The 20,362-nt window shown below is 42.5% G+C and overlaps 1 protein-coding gene across 2 annotated transcripts; it reads right to left on the bottom strand.

Annotated features, from left to right (window-relative positions):
• Nucleotides 1–892: 892 nt before the first annotated feature.
• Nucleotides 893–20,136, bottom strand: LOC109752132 (proteasome activator subunit 4). 2 transcript variants are annotated; one of them, XM_020311001.4, is made up of 35 exons: nucleotides 19,733–20,136; nucleotides 17,651–17,753; nucleotides 17,443–17,555; nucleotides 17,243–17,365; nucleotides 16,232–16,333; nucleotides 15,976–16,141; nucleotides 11,534–11,650; nucleotides 11,130–11,197; nucleotides 10,944–11,045; nucleotides 10,629–10,845; nucleotides 10,252–10,479; nucleotides 10,033–10,160; nucleotides 9,815–9,932; nucleotides 9,497–9,712; nucleotides 9,268–9,417; nucleotides 9,096–9,172; nucleotides 8,794–9,011; nucleotides 8,373–8,586; nucleotides 8,182–8,261; nucleotides 7,995–8,112; nucleotides 7,747–7,917; nucleotides 7,252–7,420; nucleotides 7,135–7,178; nucleotides 6,895–6,937; nucleotides 6,671–6,816; nucleotides 5,573–5,667; nucleotides 4,515–5,413; nucleotides 3,342–3,596; nucleotides 3,166–3,261; nucleotides 2,624–2,802; nucleotides 2,186–2,267; nucleotides 1,827–1,948; nucleotides 1,634–1,726; nucleotides 1,254–1,407; nucleotides 893–1,173 (listed from the first exon to the last, which is right to left on the bottom strand). In XM_020311001.4, exons 1-35 carry the CDS (start codon nucleotides 19,891–19,893, stop codon nucleotides 1,132–1,134), a joined length of 5,409 nt encoding a protein of 1,802 aa, XP_020166590.1. In that variant the 5' UTR covers nucleotides 19,894–20,136; the 3' UTR covers nucleotides 893–1,131. The 2 variants fall into 2 exon arrangements, with proteins under 2 accessions (XP_020166590.1, XP_073361959.1); XM_073505858.1 differs by having other exon boundaries at nucleotides 10,944–11,197; nucleotides 19,733–20,082.
• Between the last annotated feature and the right edge of the window lie 226 nt (nucleotides 20,137–20,362).

The raw sequence follows: 20,362 nt of genomic DNA, 5'->3' as shown, positions 1-20,362 counted from the left end.
CTACCTCCAGCGGGGCGGCGCGGCGTCGGGGCGATGGCAGAAGGCGGCGGCAGCGGCGGCGGGAAAAAGCGGCGACGGCGCGGCAGCTCGGGTGCGGGCGAGGTTGGCGGCGCGCTGGGATGAGGAGGCGAGGGGGGCGGCTTAAAAAGGGGCCCCGAGGGCCTCGGCTTGCGCGAGGGGGCGGCGAGGCCGACCTGGACTCCTCGCCGGAGTCCGGCGTCCACACGGGAGGGCAAGGCGGCGCGAGCAGGATGTGCCGGCTAGGCTGCGGCCCGGCGCGGTCAGAAAGATTTTTTTTAAACGAATTTTGTCGAAAAAATCCTATAAAAATAAATAAAAAATCTAAAAATGTCAAAACAAATTTTCACTGTCTAAATAAAATATTTAGAACAAGCTGAACATTTTCTTAGCCCTAAAATGCAAATTTTGAAAGATGCATATTTTCTAATTCAAATAAAATAACGATAAAATCCAAAATAAAATATTTATTTGATTTTAATATTTTTCTCCAAATTTCATTTATGTTGGAGAAGTCATATTATCGCCTCTCATAAATTATTTAATATGAAATATTTCAGAAAGAAAAATTAATTAAAACCAAAATGATCCTTGTTTCGATATTTGAGAAAATTCAAATATGAGAACTATGAAATCCCCAACTCTCTCCGAGGGTCCTTGAGTTGCTTAGAATTTCGAGGATCGCAAAATGAAATGCAATAAAATATAATATGCATGAATGACCTATGTATAACATTCCAAATTAAAAATTTGGGATGTTACATATCATCGGAGAAGCCCAGTATCCAAACTAAAACCTTGCATTTTTGCTAAGCAACGACAGGACATGTTGGAGGTAAAGACCACATGCTGCACCGGAAGCGGCTCCCCTGAATAACTGCAGAAGCGCATTCCATATATATACTCATTCAAGTCCATATATCAAAGCTATCGCCTGTATGCCTTTATTGACGAAACTACAATACACGGTATGTAACTATGAATATATGATCATCACTGGCGGTTCATCGATTGAAAATAACATAAAAGTTTTCTATCACCAGTGCAACTAAGTCTTCCTCCTGGCCAAATTCATAAAATCTGCTATCACTGTATTGGTATCAGTCTCTGAATCTAAGCAAAGTACGATGACGAGGACGATGTATCACGGAGGACCTGCAAGCACAAATAGAGCAAAACTGTGAGAAATGACATCAACGTGTGCAGCAACCAGCAATTGAAGATATTGAGCTTGCCTCCAATTCGTCTTCTGTGAAGGCATCCTTCTGGATGCTCCAAGTGTCGGCGTGTGTCCTCTTAAACTCAGCAACAGCCTTTGTCACAGTAGATTTTACAGGAGACGGCTCGCGGATGAAGTGGGCCAGTAGTGTTACATGACCAGGAAGCCAGCTGCAAAGACCAGGGCTGACGTAAGTGTGGATTATGGAGCAATAGAACTATCAACAAATCTGTTGCTAGTGCCACCTGCTATCTACTCCCTCCGTTCCAAATTACTCCTCGTGGTTTTAGTTCAAATTCATGACGAGTAATTTGGAACGGTTTGAACTAAAACCACGACGAGTAATTTGGAACGGAGGGAGTACTATGTAACAAATAAGGTAAGGCCAGCGACTACCTTGGCATGTCGTATGGGACAGAAAGCACCGAAGCCGTCAGAGCAAGTACTGCACCATGGATGGTAGCAACAGAATGGCCCGACTTTGGAGTTCTGCAAGGTGAAAAACATTCACATGCATTAGCCAACTATCTGCTCAACACTCAGTGACACAAAATACTACAGTAACATCGGAATTCAGTACAAAATTTACCTTCTTCTCATATCAAGGATACGTTGGGCTTGTGCATATGATCTATTACGGAAATCCTTCGATAGATCTTTATCTATACCCCTCATTAAGCTTGCAAGAACACCAGCAGCATGCTCCCTGACCTGAGTATAGAATGGTAAAGTTCATACAATCAGCAACAGGTATCTTCACTTAGAGGACCTTTAGTAAGAACAACACTCATATGTATGCATTATACAAAGGAAAAGGCTAGAAGTAGAAAGATCGATATTCTTGGTGCTTTTCATGTCAGGAGTACAAATTGTACACATTTCTTGAATAACACAACAGGTGGAAAGAAAATGGTGAGTGAGTCAGGCCAAATAAAGATATATACTTGCCTCAACTTGGTTATCCACAAGTAACTTCTCGATTGTTTGCCAAATTTGTGATTTCTCTGAGCCAGAAAGAATGAATGTGTGCCTGTGACAATTAACTTTCGATTAGTTCCAAGACCACTGGGAGAATCACAAAACCACATGACAACTAAGAAATATTAACCCATCAAGAAGACTAGATCTGCAAGTACAAGATAATGTAAGTCTCTATCATCCTCAATGACAAAAATACGTCATAATACACTTCACAAGTCACGCCACACTACCATAGAAACAGTCAGTGAGCTGTTTGCAGCAATGACCTAGGTTTTGACACTGCCGGTGTAGTATCAAAGGTAAGTTTTTCACACTGAGAATAAAACTAGAGAAGAACACATTGCAGACTAAAAAAACATTTGTTCTAATACTGGAAAAATAGCAATCAGAAGAGAGGGTATGAACCTGTATGTAAAGGTCCTGAGATATGATAACAACGCTGATCTGGTTCGCCAGTTGGGATCATTGACTGAAGAAAGGATAGCCATAATAGCTGTTTCAAGAAAAGGGCGCGGCAAAGTCCGCCATTTAAGCAATTCAAAAGCTGACTTTGCGAGCAATGACAAATCTTTATTTGATGTTTCCTGCAAAAACATAACAGGGCAGTCAAATTGTTAGAATTCCTAATTCTAACAATTGCTAGTACCTGTCTCCACAAAAAAAAAAAGATGACCTCCTGGAAGGTTTAAAATATTTTTGTCTTCTGCTCAAAAGAAAATCTCAACTTTCAAGAATTTTAGTAGGTAGGATCAAACTTCAGTTTTTCTTCAAAAAGATAGAAGGATTACTGGACTTCTAAGATGTGGTTAGCAAATCAAAAGAGAAAATTCTTCCCCTTCATTATTCTTGTTTCTCTCAAAATACCACGAAAAACGAGTGTACAGGTAAAAATTCCTTTCATGGAAGATTGGGTTATGTCACTACAGCGAAGTTACCACAATGCATACCTGTAATGATAGAACAGGGTAGAAGAGCGCAATAATAACATCTAGTAGAACGGAAGATCTCCCAGACTTCAGAGATGCAATCATGAAATGGAAAATCTGCAAAAGAAAAGCATAAGCCTAGAATGAAGCAACGGAATAGTACACTTATCAACCTGGAGAAAGTTATGAAATAACACCGTTTCCATTCTTTTAGCGTCAGCCTCCTCTTTATTGTCCAAGCCATTCGCAGTGGATGAATCGGATGCCAATTCAAGTTGCTTAGATTGACTATTGTTCTGTATACTCACAGACAACTCAGTAGCTCCATCTGTCAAACGCTTATACCAATATTCATTTCCGGTTTGTTCTGTCAGGACTCCCGGTGAACGTGCACCAGCTAATCTCACATTCGAGCATGCGACACACATAGCAACACCAATCGCCTCTCTTACCTGGAATCAAAATGAAAGGAAATGGATAAGAGTTTGTTTTCTTTCGAGATAACTATATTTCTTTACACATTGGGGCTCCATTTATTATCAAAAGCTTGTCGTTACTTCAGAAAATTTTGACAGTGCCAATTGGGAATGAGATGGGGAGTTTAGCGGGAATTTATGGTGAGTAGCCATGGCAATTTGATTCTGCCATAACCTTTGATAGGCTTGAATCTGAAACGTGTGGCAGTATATGTTTATTTCTTTTCATTTTTTTCTTGGTACGCTTGCTCTATCCATATTGCATTTTTTCCCCTCTTTTATATGGGGGGGGGGGGGGGGGGGGGGGGGTGTCGAGAACTAGTATGGTTGCGTCCTTAATTTGCAATTAATAATATAGGCTACATTTTCAATTGAGATTATAGTGTTACACTTGTGGCAGCAGCAATGAAATGAAATTATTAACCGAATTTCACATGCAAAACGTGTTTTGTCAAGTAGCTGAGAGCTAGTAAGGATACATCCGAACAACTGACAATTATGCCAGTCACCCACCAGAAGAGGGTCCGAGCCTATAAGCTCTTTATGTATCTTCTGGTTCGGACACATCTGATAATTATGCCAGTCACCCACGAAGATAGTCCAAGACTTAATATAAGTGCAATCCAGTTTACAGGAACCTAATCCAGCACATAGCAAGCCCGATTACACAATATCATACCATTGATATAGACCCTGAATCCTAGTGAAGGGTGCTCAAGAACATGTTCTTTACAACATGCAACACTCAATTAAGTCATACGACAGAAGGGCAGCCGATTTTACTAGATATGTCAAGGAAATATTCTTTAGGTGTGATCATAGTATCAACTTAATTAAAGACAATGGAATTAGAAAGGAAAAAGGTACCCCCACATCGAAGTGATCTGACATTACCTGCGCAGATGAGTGACTCATATTGTCAAGCAGTTCGTTGAGAATTGTAACGTGGTACTGCTCCTCTGCTGGGGACATTTTATGTGGAGAAATTTCAATTAGAGCAACAGACAGAAAAGAATATCTCTTGGCAAGTACACTAGTTGCTACAGACTGAGGAACTGCTGTACATAAGCAATCTAATACTTTTTGCCTGAGAACAGGAGCACGAGTTCCAGATCTTTCTTTGCCAGTAACAGCATATCTAATGCAAGATGCCCATTCAGGAACTGATTCCACAGATGGAGCTAACACAACCTTCTGCAATTGAAGCATCAACCAGTCACTCCCAGACTCCAAATCCCCGCTGACATCAGAGTGAAGCATGCCTGCCATAGCTTCAGCCGCCACACATTGCCTTGATCTTTCTTTTGAACTCAGAAATTCTTCTAGTGCAGTCTGAAGTGAGGACATTACTGGCATTCCGCATTGTTGTATAAGCCTTTTGAATATCTTAGCAAAGCTGGAATAGAATGTGCCACCGCCCACTAAAGAAATCCAACTAGGGGTACATGGCCACGAGGCAGAGAAATCAAAATAGAAGTAAGTGATTGCTTTATCAGATCCGCTTTGAAACGATGAAGCGCCATAACTTGCTTTTGATGAACCATCACTATCAGAAATAATATGTACATGTGAGAGACTGTTTAGTGTATCATTCATGAATCCTTCCTCCTGGATTATGTCATTCAGAAGCGTTCCTGTTGACAAAATATTGCATTCTTCAGGGTGATCTAATGATTGTTGTGAATCTTCCACAGATGCCTTGTGAGGTGATCCTTCTAATAGTGTGTTCAGAGCAGATATTGCAAGCATCCTTGAGTGGGGGAGTTGACTCTTCAAATTTCTTAAGAAATGACCTAGCATAAAACAGATATTTTAAACAATGAAGGACAAACCCATGACTACGGAAGTTCTTTCAGGAACGTGCAGCTGGAGAAAATGACAATGAAAATATGGCATACATGTTCATTTCAATGTTATGAAAAGAAACTACCAACAGGAGAAGCTGTGCATACCAGCAGTCTCTGCCAGGATTTGTGAATAAATGTCAGGCTCACTTCTAGATGCCAAAATTAGCAACAGAAGTACTCTATTAGCCATCAGGTTGTACCTGAAAGTATACAGCTTACAGGTTAAAATAAAATGTATGTAAATAGCAGGGAAGATAGTCATTTTATTCCGACAGAATGGCATGACAGTTATTATTGAGATTAAATTATTGGGACGAATAAGGAATAGTAGATTTCACGCTATTGTCTTTGTAAGAGTGCTACTACATATGGAATGCTTCTAATGACAAATCAGTTCAGAAGAAAGCTTTAGAGAATTATCAAATTCCTCCAGTTCCACCAGAATTATGAGAACCATGTCCCATCATCCCATCACAATTCACACGCCATGTTGCCAACAAGAAATGTTGTGCTCAAGTAGCCAGCTGCATATATGGTTACAACATATTCAGACCTCCCAGCGTACAGATACCACCCTTTTTTCCATACACTCTGCATCATCTTGTTGGGGCACAAGATTCTATAATTGTTGCAACAATGCAGCTATATTGCAGTCTTGCAGTTACAGAGCGATGCTTTGGACAAACATGTCAACAGAGATTTGCGGTTCTTGTAACAACAGAAATACCAAGTTTCGAAGTCAACATAAACATGCATCTCGGAAAAGGTAAGACATATTTAAGCTGACCAGCTTCTAGTACCATCCAAACTGCACAGTGGTCTATATTGAAGTATATGTGGATTGCCCAACCTTTTCCATCAGTTCGGACGTATGGTTCTACTGGTTGGTGCATAAAAAACTTAATACGGCATCAGAGCCAAGAGGTCTCAGGTTCAAGTTTCGGCTTCCGCAATTTAGATGAAAAAATTGCTTGCCTTCTTTCTGCCCACTTTTAGGCCATATCAAGCCTCACGTGGAACTCGTAAGAAATTATCTACGGCAAGATTAAATTAGAGAACCAGAAAAAATAATAGAGGAATTTGTTTGGCATATTTGTCAAAAACAGAGAGGTCTTAGGTATTTTTCAAGGTAAGAAAAAACGTAAGTGCTAGATGTTAATACAGATGCCGCAGTTTTTGGCATAGAGTTGGCATATAGCTTACCTCCAATGTAGACTGTTAGTCTCAAAGCCCAAAGCATTAATTTGAGAAAATAATCCAAGAAATCCTGGCCTGTCAGCCAGACTTTGAGAATTCTTGAAAAAAGACCTTGATATTCCAGAGAAACGTATGTTGTATTTCACAAAGAGCTGTAAACATCATATACAGAATATTTAGTGGCAAATATCATGTTTTAGTTTTCTCCGTCTTATGTTTATGAAACTTACCTCAGTAATAGCTTTCTGACACTTTATCGATTCATGATGAGAGCTACAGAACAAGAAGATTAGATTTAGTACATACATATCAATAAGGTGCTCTTTTAACAAAGGATACTGCATGCTTCTCTTTCCTTGTTTGTTGAGTGTTAAATACTCATATTCTTTTGTGTATGTGTAAAGAAACATTACTGGTAGTTCTAAGCTATTAGAAATGATTAGGGAAAACCTAGAGTATCTGCCAATTACCTTCCCAAAATTCCCATGATAAATGAAGAGAGGGAAGCAGAATCCTACATTGAACAGTTATGTTAATATAATTAAAATCACTGATATAACTTATATATGATTGTGAAATAGACATACAGTTGTCAAGTGTCTCAAAACAGTCTGTGATGCGAGAATGCTGCAAGAACCAAGCACCACATGTTCCAGGGCTTTCGAATCACGCAAATTCTCAGTCAGGGTAAGAACACAATCAGAAATTAGAGAAGGCCAGCGCTTCAGCATTTTTGTTAGCGATCTTCCAGCATACCTGGAAACATGGTAACAAAGTAAAGTAGGTCACTGATGTATGACCACATAACCCTTTGATTGAAACTTCATTTCTGCTATGAGGTCATGATCAATATCAGCCAGATAAAGAAAACTACAAACAAATCAATATCCACAACTGTGCGTTGTTATATTCCAAAAACAGAGAAAAACAGAAACATACAGTAGTCAGAATCAACAGTTTCTCGAGTTACTATGTATTGCAAATGCTGGTGGTAATATTCGAACGAAAATACATACTAACAGCCTAAACAGAAGTTGCAAGCTATATGGTCACATGTAAATAAAGAGGGAAAGAGAGCTTACGAGCGAACAGTTTCATAGTTGTGTAGTGAGAGATCTAGGAGATCCTTCACCAAATTAACCATGAGGCTAGATGGAGATACATTGGCATCTGTACGGTATCTGTGGTATGATGATTGTGAACATCTCCACGTATTATGCAAGTGTGCTTTATCGACAAGCGCCCATCTAGGCCTAATAGAAATAAGAGACTGAATGTCAATCACAATCCATGTAATGGAATCAGACTAGAAAGTAGGACCAATATATACCTCTTTTTGCCCTGAGCATGGAATGGAACAATAAAGTTGCATTGAGGCTCAATGATGGCAGCAGACTCTAATTTCCAAGCTTGAACATGACTTGACCATTCATCATATTCCAAGCTACCTACAGCAGTACACTGTCATGTAAACAGTCAAAAGTACAGTGTGCAAGTTTCTAAGATAGCTATCATACCATAGTTCACCAAAGCATCAATCACGCGTACTACAAGTGCTAGGAGAATACTATCATCAGTTCTTTCCTTTAATAAGTACCTGTTAAAAGAATTGTGAATGCTGAGAATAAATAAACTTGCAAATGATGAAAGCAAATAAGCTTTAAAATGATTATTAAGTAGAACCGGGTGCAGTACGAATGTACGTTACCTGCAAGCTATGTGCACAAGTTCTGCAGCCTTTTCACGCATCTCTGAGCTGCCAACGGTGCTACCAGAAGATCCTGCAATAAAGAAACTGGGCTCTACTACCTTGGACCTCCCATCTTTATATGATGGACGCAGTTCAGGTAAGCACGACATTACACCCTGCAATGCAGAATGAATGCGCAATAGCGTTATTTTTAGGTGCTCCTTTTCATCTCCTGCCAAAAGAACAGAATAACAGGGTATCAAGGGGACACTCGGGCAAAGAGAACAATGACAAAAATAAGAAAAACAACTTAATTATGAACATAGATTGGTGTAATCAGCTTCCTGTCAGATTAGCATACATGCTTTAACATATGCATAACCAAGCCGGAAAAAAACATACAGTGTTACCTCGTTGGTCAGAACAAGAATATATGTACCTGTCTCAGACTGAACTTCCGTCTGGCAAATAGTCAAAAGCTCTTCCACAGCCGACTGAAAATGAAATTCTAACAATTCGTTTGCAAAAGATAGTTCATCTTGACTGGGATCATGCCACTTCGGAGGAAAATTAAGCATTTCAACCTCCCTGTCCTGATGAGCTTTTGAACAACCCCATGGCTCAATAATATTAGCAATGGACTGACAAGAAAATGGCCTATAAAATAACAAGATTTTGTTGGATAACATCTTTTAAAGAACAAATGATAAAATCAGACAGATGTAAATAAGCTAGACATACTTATACTGATCTAGTGGATAAAATGAAACCAGGCTTCCTAGCACAGAGCGAAGGAGATGATCACCAGCTCCATTGACCTGGTTATTCCAAAAGGGAATTCATCATTTCAAAGTGTAACATATAATGGGTGACTGTCTGTCGAAATGTATGAAAGATAAGAGGAAATATAAACCTTCCATGAAGGGGCCTGGAATGCAGACATTATTACGTGCTTTAATTCTTCTCTATAGCTCACTAAGACAGGACCCGCATAACTGATGGATATAGCCAAAACCCTCAGATAGTAGTCCAATGCTGTTTCTAGAGCAGGAGAAAGTGTAGCCTGCATGTGCATACAAGGCAGCTGGTGTGTAATGAATGTAAGAGCTCAAGCAACAAATGTTAACAGGTTTTGAACGAACCTTAGTAGACATATTGTTAGGAACTTCTCTTCCAACATAACCTGTTGTGGGGGTACCTTCGAAGGAGGACATGATAGTCATTAAGATAGGCTTTACAAGGTAGACTGAAGCCTCCTCAGGATATGAATGAACACAGGCACAACAAAGAAGTCCAACTTCTGAAGTGGCACCAGGAAGGATATTTGCATTGACGAACTTGGCAATTTTCTTAAGGGACTGCCAATTGGAAAATCAAGAAACATGAGCATGACAGAAAAATCACATGTTAAACCTTTTAGGACAAGGAGGTGGAGCATTTAATTAAAAAAAGCGCAATACCTGATTAAATAAGGTTTTTGATAACTTTCCCAGAGCTATTTCTAGCATGCAAAAATAGTGAGGGCTGTCCTCGACGAGAAAAGTTCCCGGCATGATTGAGGTCTGGTAACCCTCCGCGCTGCCACAACAAAAAGAGAAAGATATCATTTAGCATGTCCTACAAAAATTATTCAGTAGTAATTACAATTTAAATACAGAGTTTAGCAACCACAGCTTACATGGCACTACTTGATTCCAAATTCTGAAGCACAGAAAACAGCCGACAAAAGAATTCATCTAGCCAATCCGATAGAGAGGAAGTTTGGAGGAAAGCAGGCACATCATCACTAACACCAACTGTAGCCAGCTATAAGCACCAAACAATGGTTAGCTAAATGCTGCACACCAATATCATAAACCAGTGTGCAAAGACAAGGTTAAATCATATAAATACTTACATTTGAAAATATTGAGCCAATTAATTGCATCGTAGCTACAGTTTTAGGTGGATCGTTGGCATCCATACCAAGCAATGCATTTGAAAGGGAAGTAACAATAAGATCATAGAGTGTATCAATCATGCTACTATCACCAGATTGAGTTGAGCATAAAGAACTTAGAAGAAGCGCCCGTCCAGAAAATGCGACAGATGTGACAGCATTCTTTAACTGGTGGGTGGCAGTAGTCTGTCAGAAAAAAGTAAAGTCGTTAGCTTGCTTGCGAGTTAACTGAAAACTATAAATATTGTCATATTGTACGGCTCCTGCACGTCGTAATGACATCCAAGCTCAAGAAAAATAGTAACATGTATGCTGCATGTGTTGTCAAAACTTACTGTCTCCAAGGCTAGTTGGAAGTTCGTTGCGACAAACGGAAGCACCAAGGATGGCTCGACATAAGACAGGATTGAAGTTGCAATGGATACTGTTTCAGCAAGAGAATCATCCTTGCTGTACTGACCACGATCCAGTAATTTCAGCACTACTTTGATAAAAACAGCTCTCTCTTCTTTTCCCAAACAGAACTGCTCATTTTTCTCATCCATTGTGTCACTGCATTGCCAATATTAAATCAGATGATGCAAGCAATAAAATTCTCATGTGGCGCAAGATACTTCAAGCTGCAGCATGAGTTAAGATTGATCACTTACAATTGTTCATGTTGAAGACGTCTTTCAAAGTAAAAAACGAGATACCGCAGAAAACGCTCCAATGAGTAGGTCCAGCGACCCCCATTTGATGGATGATAGAATCTAAATGCCAGAAAGACATAAGTTAAAACAAAATAAAGAGCCAGTGCGACAAGCAAAAAGAAGTACAAGGACCAGAAGACAAACTGTTCTAGAAAATTTATGAGCTTCTCAAATTGTTCCAGTGCCAGACTTTTAGGCTTCAAAAGGTACACCTGCAAACAAAAATAAAAGATAATATTAGTCATATCTTGCTTTGGTTAAACAATGCAACAAGCCGTAATGTTTACAAAATATCATGCTGTAGTATTTGTTTTCTATGGCAAGTTTGTTATATATGAACTAAAACATGAATAGCAGGGATATCAGCAGAATACACCATAAATTATTAGCTAGTGACTGAACAAGTGATTAGAATCATAAGAAAGTTGGCCCCATTACTCATGCATATTTTATGCCGATACCAAGACATCAAATATTAAAGGCTTAAGTGCATAAAATCTTCCACAAGCTGTCAAGAAAAAATAGTTGAAAGGATAAGGATAGCTTACAACAGACTTTGCAATTGCCTTGGAAGGTGATCTGGTCTTACTGGAGAACAAAAATCTTGTGTTCCTAGGCACCTCCACTGGAAAAGGGTACGACCCATTCCCACTGGATATAGGAACCTGGCAACAGAGACAAAAATATATCAATGATTGTGGAAAAGATTATGTAATCCTACTTTAATGGATTTACCATACATAATGCTACTTTAAATCTGACAGCTGAATAACATATGACGAACGTTGTAATGTACCAACTGTATGAATATTTTTGGTATTTACAGTAAACAAAATCTAAGTACCAACTAGATTTGGCTTCATAACACTGAAGAATGAATATAAGCTTGACTCGGATTAGCAAGAAATTTGATGACATCCAAGAGAGCATTGTACTCGCCTCAGTATTTGGAATAGTGCACTATAGTACTTCAATAGTCTATAGTGGACAAGGTATGGTTGGTACTATATTGTGGTTGGTGCTATATTGGCGGAAAAACAGTTATCAGGAGCAATGAATCTAATGATGATACATGGACCTCCATGCCCCTTAATACAATATAATGGCCTTTGTTCAGACCTCTAACTATTAGATTTTTTTCGGCAAAAGCAGTCAACGTATGTAGCCTCCAAGACAAGGAAAGCTCCATGTTTCCTCATATGTTACATTGCTTTAGTCTTGTTGTGACTTTGCTCATCTTTTAGACACTCCATCATTTATCATTTTTTCGATCAGAATCAGAGAGACCCCCACCGAGACCCCCGCGTCGCTCCGCTCGGGCGACTCGGGGGACAGTTCAGGCGCCGCCGCCGGCCCCCTCCCTTGCGCCCCCTCTCCTCCGCCGCTGCCGCTGGCCTCGCCGCGGTGGCGGCGGCCCCCTGGCTCCGAAGGTGCCTTGGGGAGAGCCCGCGGTGGACGCGTGGGTGGCTGATTCGCCGGGGTCATCTCAGGCGCGGCTTCTGCCTAGCTCCGCGTCGAGGGCGGGCGGTGTGCGCTCGGGGATGCAAGGTGGCGTCGAGGTGGCGCGGGCCCTGCTCGCCGGCGCATGGCCGTGGTGCACGCGGGCGGCCCCCCGGCGGCGGATCTGGCCGGCGCGCCGGATCTAGGCCGTGGCTGGCTGTGGCGTGGGGGCTGCTGTCTCGGGCCTCGGCGAGGTGCCCGTGCCTTCTGCGGCCGCTCGGGCGGCATGGGGGCGGGGCGAGAGTGGTGCCCAGCCACTCCCTCTCTTCCGGACAGATCCAAGTCGGGCGGCAAAGGTATCTCCTGGCTGTCGCGGCCTCCCGCGGATCTGACACCTCCGGCGTGCCTTGCTCAGATCCATCCGTTTGTGTCTGCTTCGGCAGCCTGGTGTTGGACCTGCGGGCGCTCGGTGGCCGTTGTCACAGGGGTTGGCTGCCCCGTGCGGTGCTGCCTCTGGTCTCGGTTGCGACGTGGTTCAGCCTAGGTGGCGAGGGCGATGCAAAAGGGCGAAAGCCCTATGTCGGCTTTGGTCGGCACCGGCGGCAGCGGCGCCCTGTGGCGTCGGATCCCTCCTTGGAGGTGCGATCGTGTGATGCATTGGTTCCTCGCCTACTCTGTTCATTCTCCGGGTGAAAGCCTTTGATCCAGCTCCTGGATCGGACGACGGCGGCGTCCTCGATGTCGTTACCACCTTGGTGGCGTCTGTCTTGGAGACGCTGCTCCATGTTGCTCGCCCGAGGTCTGGGATGGTGTTTTGCCGGTTTGAGGTTGGTGGTTGTGGGTTGGTGCGGATGGTGGCGGTGGTGTGGCCGGTCTAGGGGCGACGGTGGTGTGTGTCGTGCTTCAGTGCTCCTTGGTGTGTCTCTGCTAGGCGGTGCCCAGCGACTACACCGGTGGCACACAGGGGCCGTGGCGTCGTCTTGGCCTCACGCAACCTTTCGAATGTACCCCCGACACAGGTGGTGTCGTGGCGTTGTGCAGTCTCGGTTGCGTGGTGGCTTTCGATTGCGTCGACGGTGCAGTGTCATGGGCTGGTTTGCTAGGCGATGCCCTTCGACTACACCGGTGGCACAGAGGTGCCGTGGCGCCGTCTCGGACTCATGTGTCCCTTCGAATGCGCCCCACAACACAGGTGGTGTTGCGGCGTTGTGCAGTCTCGGATGTACGGGGCCTTTCGATTGCGTCGACGGTGCAGTGTCATGGTTTAGTCTCGGTTGGCCGATGCCATTAGATTACACTGGCGGTGCTCATCGTTGTGTTTTCCCTCTTGTTCTCCCATGCTCTGTGTAATGTTAAAAGTGTCTTTTTTCTTATCTCTTCTCCCTGTGTCCCCTGTAATTCTGGTCCACTTGGACCCTATCTTGCGATGGGCTGCAAAGCCCTGTAGGCAAATGAATACAATTCAGGTGGGGAAATCTCCCCCCCGGTGAAAATTCAAAAAAAAATTATCATTTTTTCCCATTATTCCTTCTTGAAAGTATTTTAAGAAAGTGGAAAACATTCTGTTCGGGAGAAATCATCAGAAAAGCAAACATTTCTGTATGTTGTTTTTCCATACTCATCTTTTCGACCCCTTCCTTCACTTGATCATCATTGTTTTGATGTTTTCACTTTTTTCTCATTATTATTTCTTCATGAATGCAGTTGAAGAAAGTTAGTTATTTTGTTTCAGAGGAAACATCTCATAAACGAACAAAACAGATGTCAGTTTCTCGCCTTCAGCAGATGAAAAATTACCGATAAGATGATGGTATTAGTTTTATCAGATCTGGAAGCTTTACTCTGAAGTTATATATTCTTTGTATGTTTTGCAAACACAAGCATGCCGCATCGTCAATATCACCGATGCCTATTATAGAAACACTCGACTATGCTTCCAGCACCTCAAAAGAAAACTTTGGTCCACCTTCATGTAAGAGTGAAAAACTTGGATGGAATCCGACAGGCCAATTGCAACAAATAAATGAAACTAGCAACAGCTTCATTTCAATGGACACATATTCCAACCCATATGAAAGCTAAAGTAAGTTGCACAACAAAGACGTATAAGATGAAACACAAATACTTCATATCTCATGCACCTTGCACGGTGTTGCCGGCGCACTCAGATCCCGTGCGCCCTGGCAGTGGCCAGGTGTGCAGGTGGCGATATTGGGCTGTAGTCTAGTGCGAGTGGTGACTGTGGAGGCTATGGCCATGGCCACCATGAAGTGGTGGATCGGTTGCGCAGCAGCCTGAAAGCGATCAGCGGTGAACCAGCATGTGGTGCGGCAGCGCGACCTCTACTGCTCTTTGGCCGGCAGCTACGTCAGAGTTGCGTCTGGCAAACTTCTCTGATCCCGACACAAGCAGAGGGCTTGAGCGGGATCCAATGGCACGTCGAGGGACGCACGATGAGCTAGCTAGGACGGCAGGCACCGGTCAGCAGAGATGGTGGACAACAGCATTGGTGAATCAGCGCGGAGTATGCGTTTTCTGCGGGTAAAAACCCTTGGTCAGCCTCTTTGGTCAGATCAAGAAACATTGGCTTACGTGAGTCGTTTCCTTCCCAAGATGTGTAGCTCGAAGCTCCTCCGGGGGTGATAACCACAGGATTGACCTTTTATAAAAAAACTCAGCAACATCAACGTATGAGCTGCAATCCCTTCTTAAAGGCGCGTTATCTTGGTGTATCATGTACATCGCTTAGTCCCAACTATTTTACCAGAGGAATATGGTCCCCGGTAATAGGTTAGTGGTAGATGATAGAGATGTTGGCTATCCTTCAGTTTTTCGTTTTTTGTAAACCGTTGTGTGCAGTCTTGATACTTGGTATCTTTTTAATGAAATTATGGTTGTATGCATCTGAGGATGCACAGGCCGGGAAGCTTGTCCTTCCTTTTCGGAAAAAAAAAAAGCTGTGTCGGAGGATTCTCCATGCATGATGCGCAATGATGGTGCCCACAAATGTGCAATCACCTGTTGTTGGAAAGTGCCTTTAGCATGGTCGGTTGGAGCAGCAACTTCCAACAGACGCTCTTCATGGGAAAAAAAATTATAACCGCTGTGTGGCACATATGGGAAGTACAGGCCTGGCGCAGTGGTGAAGTACTCCCCACTTGTGCCAAGAGGTCCTGGGTGCAACACTGCCTCTCTGCACTGCACTGTGCAGGGGGGTAAGGCTTGCCTCGTATAATCCTTCCCCATACCCCATCTGGTGTGGGAGCTTCTAGCACTGGGTCTGTCCTTTTTGTGTGGCATATATGGAAATAGCACAATGTGAAGATTTTAGACAGTGTCACGCCCAGTGCCATGTCCATGAAACATTTTTTTAGGAGAGAATAGCTGTGTCGATTCTGTTGCCTATTTTTTTCGAGTCGCTGGTGTATGTAAACTGTTTGTACATCTCCACCCACCCCCACCCCCACCCCTCCTCTCCACCGTCAGGGCCTTCACTACAGTCTCCCCGTAAAAAAAGTACATAAGAATTCAACCTGAAAGCCAGACATACCTCAAACATGTTCAAGTATCTTGTAAACAATAGCGGCAGAAACTTCTCCCATTCAATGGATCTGGAATTTTTTATGCAACGTGCTATGATGGCAGCCCATTGGATATCCCAGAAGTTACAATTTGTGACAGAGTCCCAAATGTGTAGACATTGTGCAATCCAATCACTACAAATCAGTGTCAAAAGTTAGTTAAAAGAATAGATGTTTGGCAACATAAGGAAGCTCATTGATCAAATATGTGACCGTTTCAATTACGTCGTAAAGTGATCCTGGTTCCTCGGGTTTGCAGGGAGAAACAGCCTAACAAATCCAACACCTTCAAATGCTGAGTTATGCCATGGATTTTCCAGCAACGGCCTGTGGTTCCAATACAGCATCAGGTCAGGCAGTTCTATTTCGGCAGAACTCACCAAGCACAAATTTCCAGTTGTGGTGATAAGAAAGGATTGATACACTTTGTGCTATTTTTCGAATTTATACAATACTAATAGTATAGAAAACAATAACATTGATAGTAGCAACAGAAGGAACAAAAAAACAGTGCAAATAAAACACAAGCATTCAGCTGCTTATGGATATTTCCTATAGGACTTATCATTTTTTTACATTCTATTGGGCCTATCATGGAAAAAGGACAGTGATAATCGCATCATAGATCTCTAAAATAGCAGAATCATGACACTCAAGTCTCTAACCTAGCACAGGTGTAGCATAGCACTCGGGGGTCCCTAAAGTTCTCGCAGATCCCAAACTTGCATGGGCATTGTACATGTCCCCAAACTTGCTTATAATCTAGCATGTACCCAAATATGCATGGCTAAGCACCATTTCTCCATTAACAAACGGTATGAGAAGATATAGCAAGTGTTACCCTGTCACTGATTAGAAAACAATGATTCCTTACCTTTTGGTTCCATAGTTGACAAGATAACTACTAGTACTACTTAAATATTAGCCTTAGGGAATAAGATAAAATTTGTTAGTGAAGATTGCTAGGAAAGTTTCAGCTAAGCGATGGACGCAAGTACGTCTTGTTAAGGAAAGGAATAAATAAAGGTTATCTAGTTTCCCTCTCTTATTGAGACGGTCCATCAAAGGAGATGAGTTCCAAGTTGGATTTTGACAGGATTTTCACCAATTCGCATTTTCACCGGATAATATGCCAATGAATCAAGAAAAATCAAAGCAGCATAGAAGCAAGAATGCAGAAGTATGCGGGAAAAAATAAACACGGGTGCTGAATATGCCAAACAGAAACTGCCAAACCTGAATTCCAACCAAATCTCAGCAGCTGCACCTTCAGGAAAGAAAGTCCTAGAGGCACGTACTAAGCCAGTGATGGTCTCGAAGTGTTGCTGCCTTACTTTCCAGCCCTCAGGGCCCATGTTTCTGAAATAAACATGACATTCGCCATGTTAACTCATGTAGTTCTTTCGACACCAGAAAATATGTATTCAGAACTGTACCTCTTGAAATGGGTTTGTATCAATGTCTCGTAAAGCGGCCTCCATTGCACATCAAGTGAAAGTCTCTCCACATGCTTTTTGAAAAGCCTGATGAGCAAACCTCCCCATTTTATCTGGTTACCAATTGTTTACCAACCAAAAGTGTATATCACCAAAGAACAAAAGATCTTAACTATACATAGATAAATCATTAATTGCAGGCCATTACCTGGACAACAAACTTATTCTGCGATGCATGAAATATTCCAAACCCAAGCTCTACAAGAGCATGTATGTCCTCAGGAGCAACGTTACTCTTTGCTTTGATAAAACTAAATCCATAAAAAATCAAACATCAACATAAATCCAAGCTCTACATAAATCCTGATAATTAACCAAATTCAATTACATTGTTAGTATGTTACAACAAAAACAAGTTGTGCCCTTCCAAGTATAGCCTCACTTCAATATACAATTGAAATTGCTGTGTTAGAGAGAAAGGGAAAATGTGTGCCACATAACATAAAAGTGCCATTATAATCTCATGTGTACTTCAATATATTAATCAGTGTTATGAAGTGAAGGGTTTTGTATAAGGTCATGTTAAGAATTGATACATGTTTATCGTTGCATATTCATTAATTGGAGACTCATGTGGAGTCACAGGCCTAATTCCAAAGACGATATCCTCCCAAGGCCCCACATAGAAAATAACTATAAATTCCCATGTCAATTAAACAATATCTGAGGCACTCACATATTAAAAATGAAAATCAAATCCATATATCTAAACTGTGTATTGTGTGTCTTAGATCTCATATATAGCCCATCAACTTTGCAGTTTAATTCATTGGCCCCATCAACAAAATAAATTATATATTTTACTCAAAGAACACATGTTCACAAAACACATGCCCAATTAATAAGTCATAGTCGTTATAATACTTCACGGATCAATCCAGAGTATTAATATCACAACCCAATACAATTTTAGAAAACACAACTTGGGCAGAACATTGCATGTAAATCTGAATGAGACAGGCTATAACACAATTGGAAAAGCATACAGTGTAATATAAATATATAATACAGCTTTTCTCGCAAAATAAATTAACTTAAAAGCACAAATAGGGCAGCCCGGTGCATGTAGCTCCCGCTTGCGCAGGGTCCGGGGAAGGGTCTATTGTACGCAGCCTTTCCCTACATTTCTGCAAGAGGCTGTTTCCAGGACTTGAACCCGTGACCTCATGGCCACAAGGCAGCAGCTTTACCACTACACCAAGGCTCCCCTTCCAACTTTAAAGCACACATGCACATTCAAAATCATCTAAATAGAAACTGAATTGAAGCAATATGATTGCTTTTCTCAACTGTATGTAACCAAAGTAACTGTTCCGTATATTGAATGGAAATACTTTTACAAGAATCTTAGGTTTTTCTACAGTTGTACTTCCTACAAATCAAATGTGACAACGACATTTTTACAATTTATATGTTTTGGAGTTACTCGCGGTGCAGAGGCACAGGTTGAAGACTACTTTATCCAACTGTGACAAAATCATTCAAATTGAAATATACAAAGGGGCAGAATATAGTGTATATCCATCTTTGGGTACTAATCATCAGGTGGGTCAGTGTCTATTAGATTGCACTGATTATATTCAAAAGAAAGCATAAATAAATATTTACAAACAGACCCTAACGCTTCAGTATTTGCAAACAGACCACTGACAGACCGAGAGAGATAATTTCAGATGGGCCCTGCCTCCTGGCATCCCTCAATCTGATCCACCAATCACATATGACGAACACCGCTACATGCTAGTGCCCAAAAGAGTTTGTAGTAGCTAATTAGCACCTCATGAACTAATTAATCATCAAAACTTTTGTTAAGATGCTAAAAATGGCAGGCAAAGCTCAGAAACGAGCTTGGCATTAGAGCTTAGGCCGTGAGCCTTGTGGCAAGTGTTTTACCCAAAAGCACAGTCACAGTATAGAAATGTACGCCAAGAACAGCTAATTCTGACTATGTTTTCCAGTAGTGGACTGCATCGTACAAGCGCTCATCCCATTCACGGCTTAGCCGAACAGGCTCCAGAGAGTGGATGCTTGGGATTACGCAGCCAACAATTCCACAACCGCGAGTCCCAAGCTAAACCTTCACACAGTCATGGAAACTGTAATCGCTCAAAATCTCTCCGGATTACGGGAGCAACGCGACCGGCGATTTTGCATATAAAATCCCAAAAGCGAATCGAATCGCACCGCATCGAATCGAATCGGTACGGAGGAAAGGGCGCGAGGGAATTACAGGTCGAACACGGAGATCCACTTGAGCGTGGCGTAGGCCGAGTCGGGGTCGTCGGGGCGCCACGCGCCCTTGGCCGCCCGCACCGCGCCGGTGAAGGCCGCCGCCTCCCCCCGCGCGGCATCCGCCACCGCCGGGGGCAGCCACGCGTTGTAGAGATGCATCGCCGCTGTGTGCTTGCGAAGCGAAGCGAGGCGAGGCGGAAATGGGTGGTGGGTTTCTGGTTGGGGTTTAATCGGAGAGTATTTATGAGCGGCCGGGTTCTTTCTTCGCCTCCAAGACGAGCGAGGGGGAGACGACGACCAAAGAGGCCAGAGGGCGACTTCGGCGACCGGTGCTCCGCGGCCAAGGCACGGGGGCGCTGCTGTTATCAGTGACGCGGGCTCTGGGGCTGCGTGGACTTGGTGTACGGTGGACTTCTGAGTTTCTCTGTAGTTTCGTTTTAGAGAAGAGGAGGCTTCTAGAGCTCCAGTGTGCAGGTATGGCTGTCAATATTGGTTAACAGCATCTCCAGCAGATCCGGTAAACTCGTGTCTCACAGATATCGTTTATGGGCTCCTTAAAACTTTTTTCGGCACCGTGAGCTCTCCGGCGGGCTCGCGGTGCTGCAAAAAAAATCATAAGACAAATATT

The sequence above is a fragment of the Aegilops tauschii genome, chromosome 7 (genome assembly GCF_002575655.3).
Source record: "Aegilops tauschii subsp. strangulata cultivar AL8/78 chromosome 7, Aet v6.0, whole genome shotgun sequence".
Lineage (NCBI taxonomy): Eukaryota > Viridiplantae > Streptophyta > Magnoliopsida > Poales > Poaceae > Aegilops > Aegilops tauschii.
The sequence above is the reverse complement of the archived record's forward strand: the minus strand, read 5'-3'. Positions and strand labels throughout refer to the sequence as shown.

Excerpts from the sequence above, each read along its gene's own strand:
- LOC109752132 (XM_073505858.1), bottom strand. The coding sequence starts at position 19,893 with ATGCATCTCTACAACGCGTGGCTGCCCCCGGCGGTGGCGGATGCCGCG. Across the intron at positions 10,161-10,251 it reads TTGGCTCAATATTTTCAAAT|CTGGCTACAGTTGGTGTTAG; the intron begins GTAAGTATTTAT and ends TGGTGCTTATAG. Across the intron at positions 1,174-1,253 it reads TCACAGAAGACGAATTGGAG|GTCCTCCGTGATACATCGTC; the intron begins GCAAGCTCAATA and ends TTGTGCTTGCAG.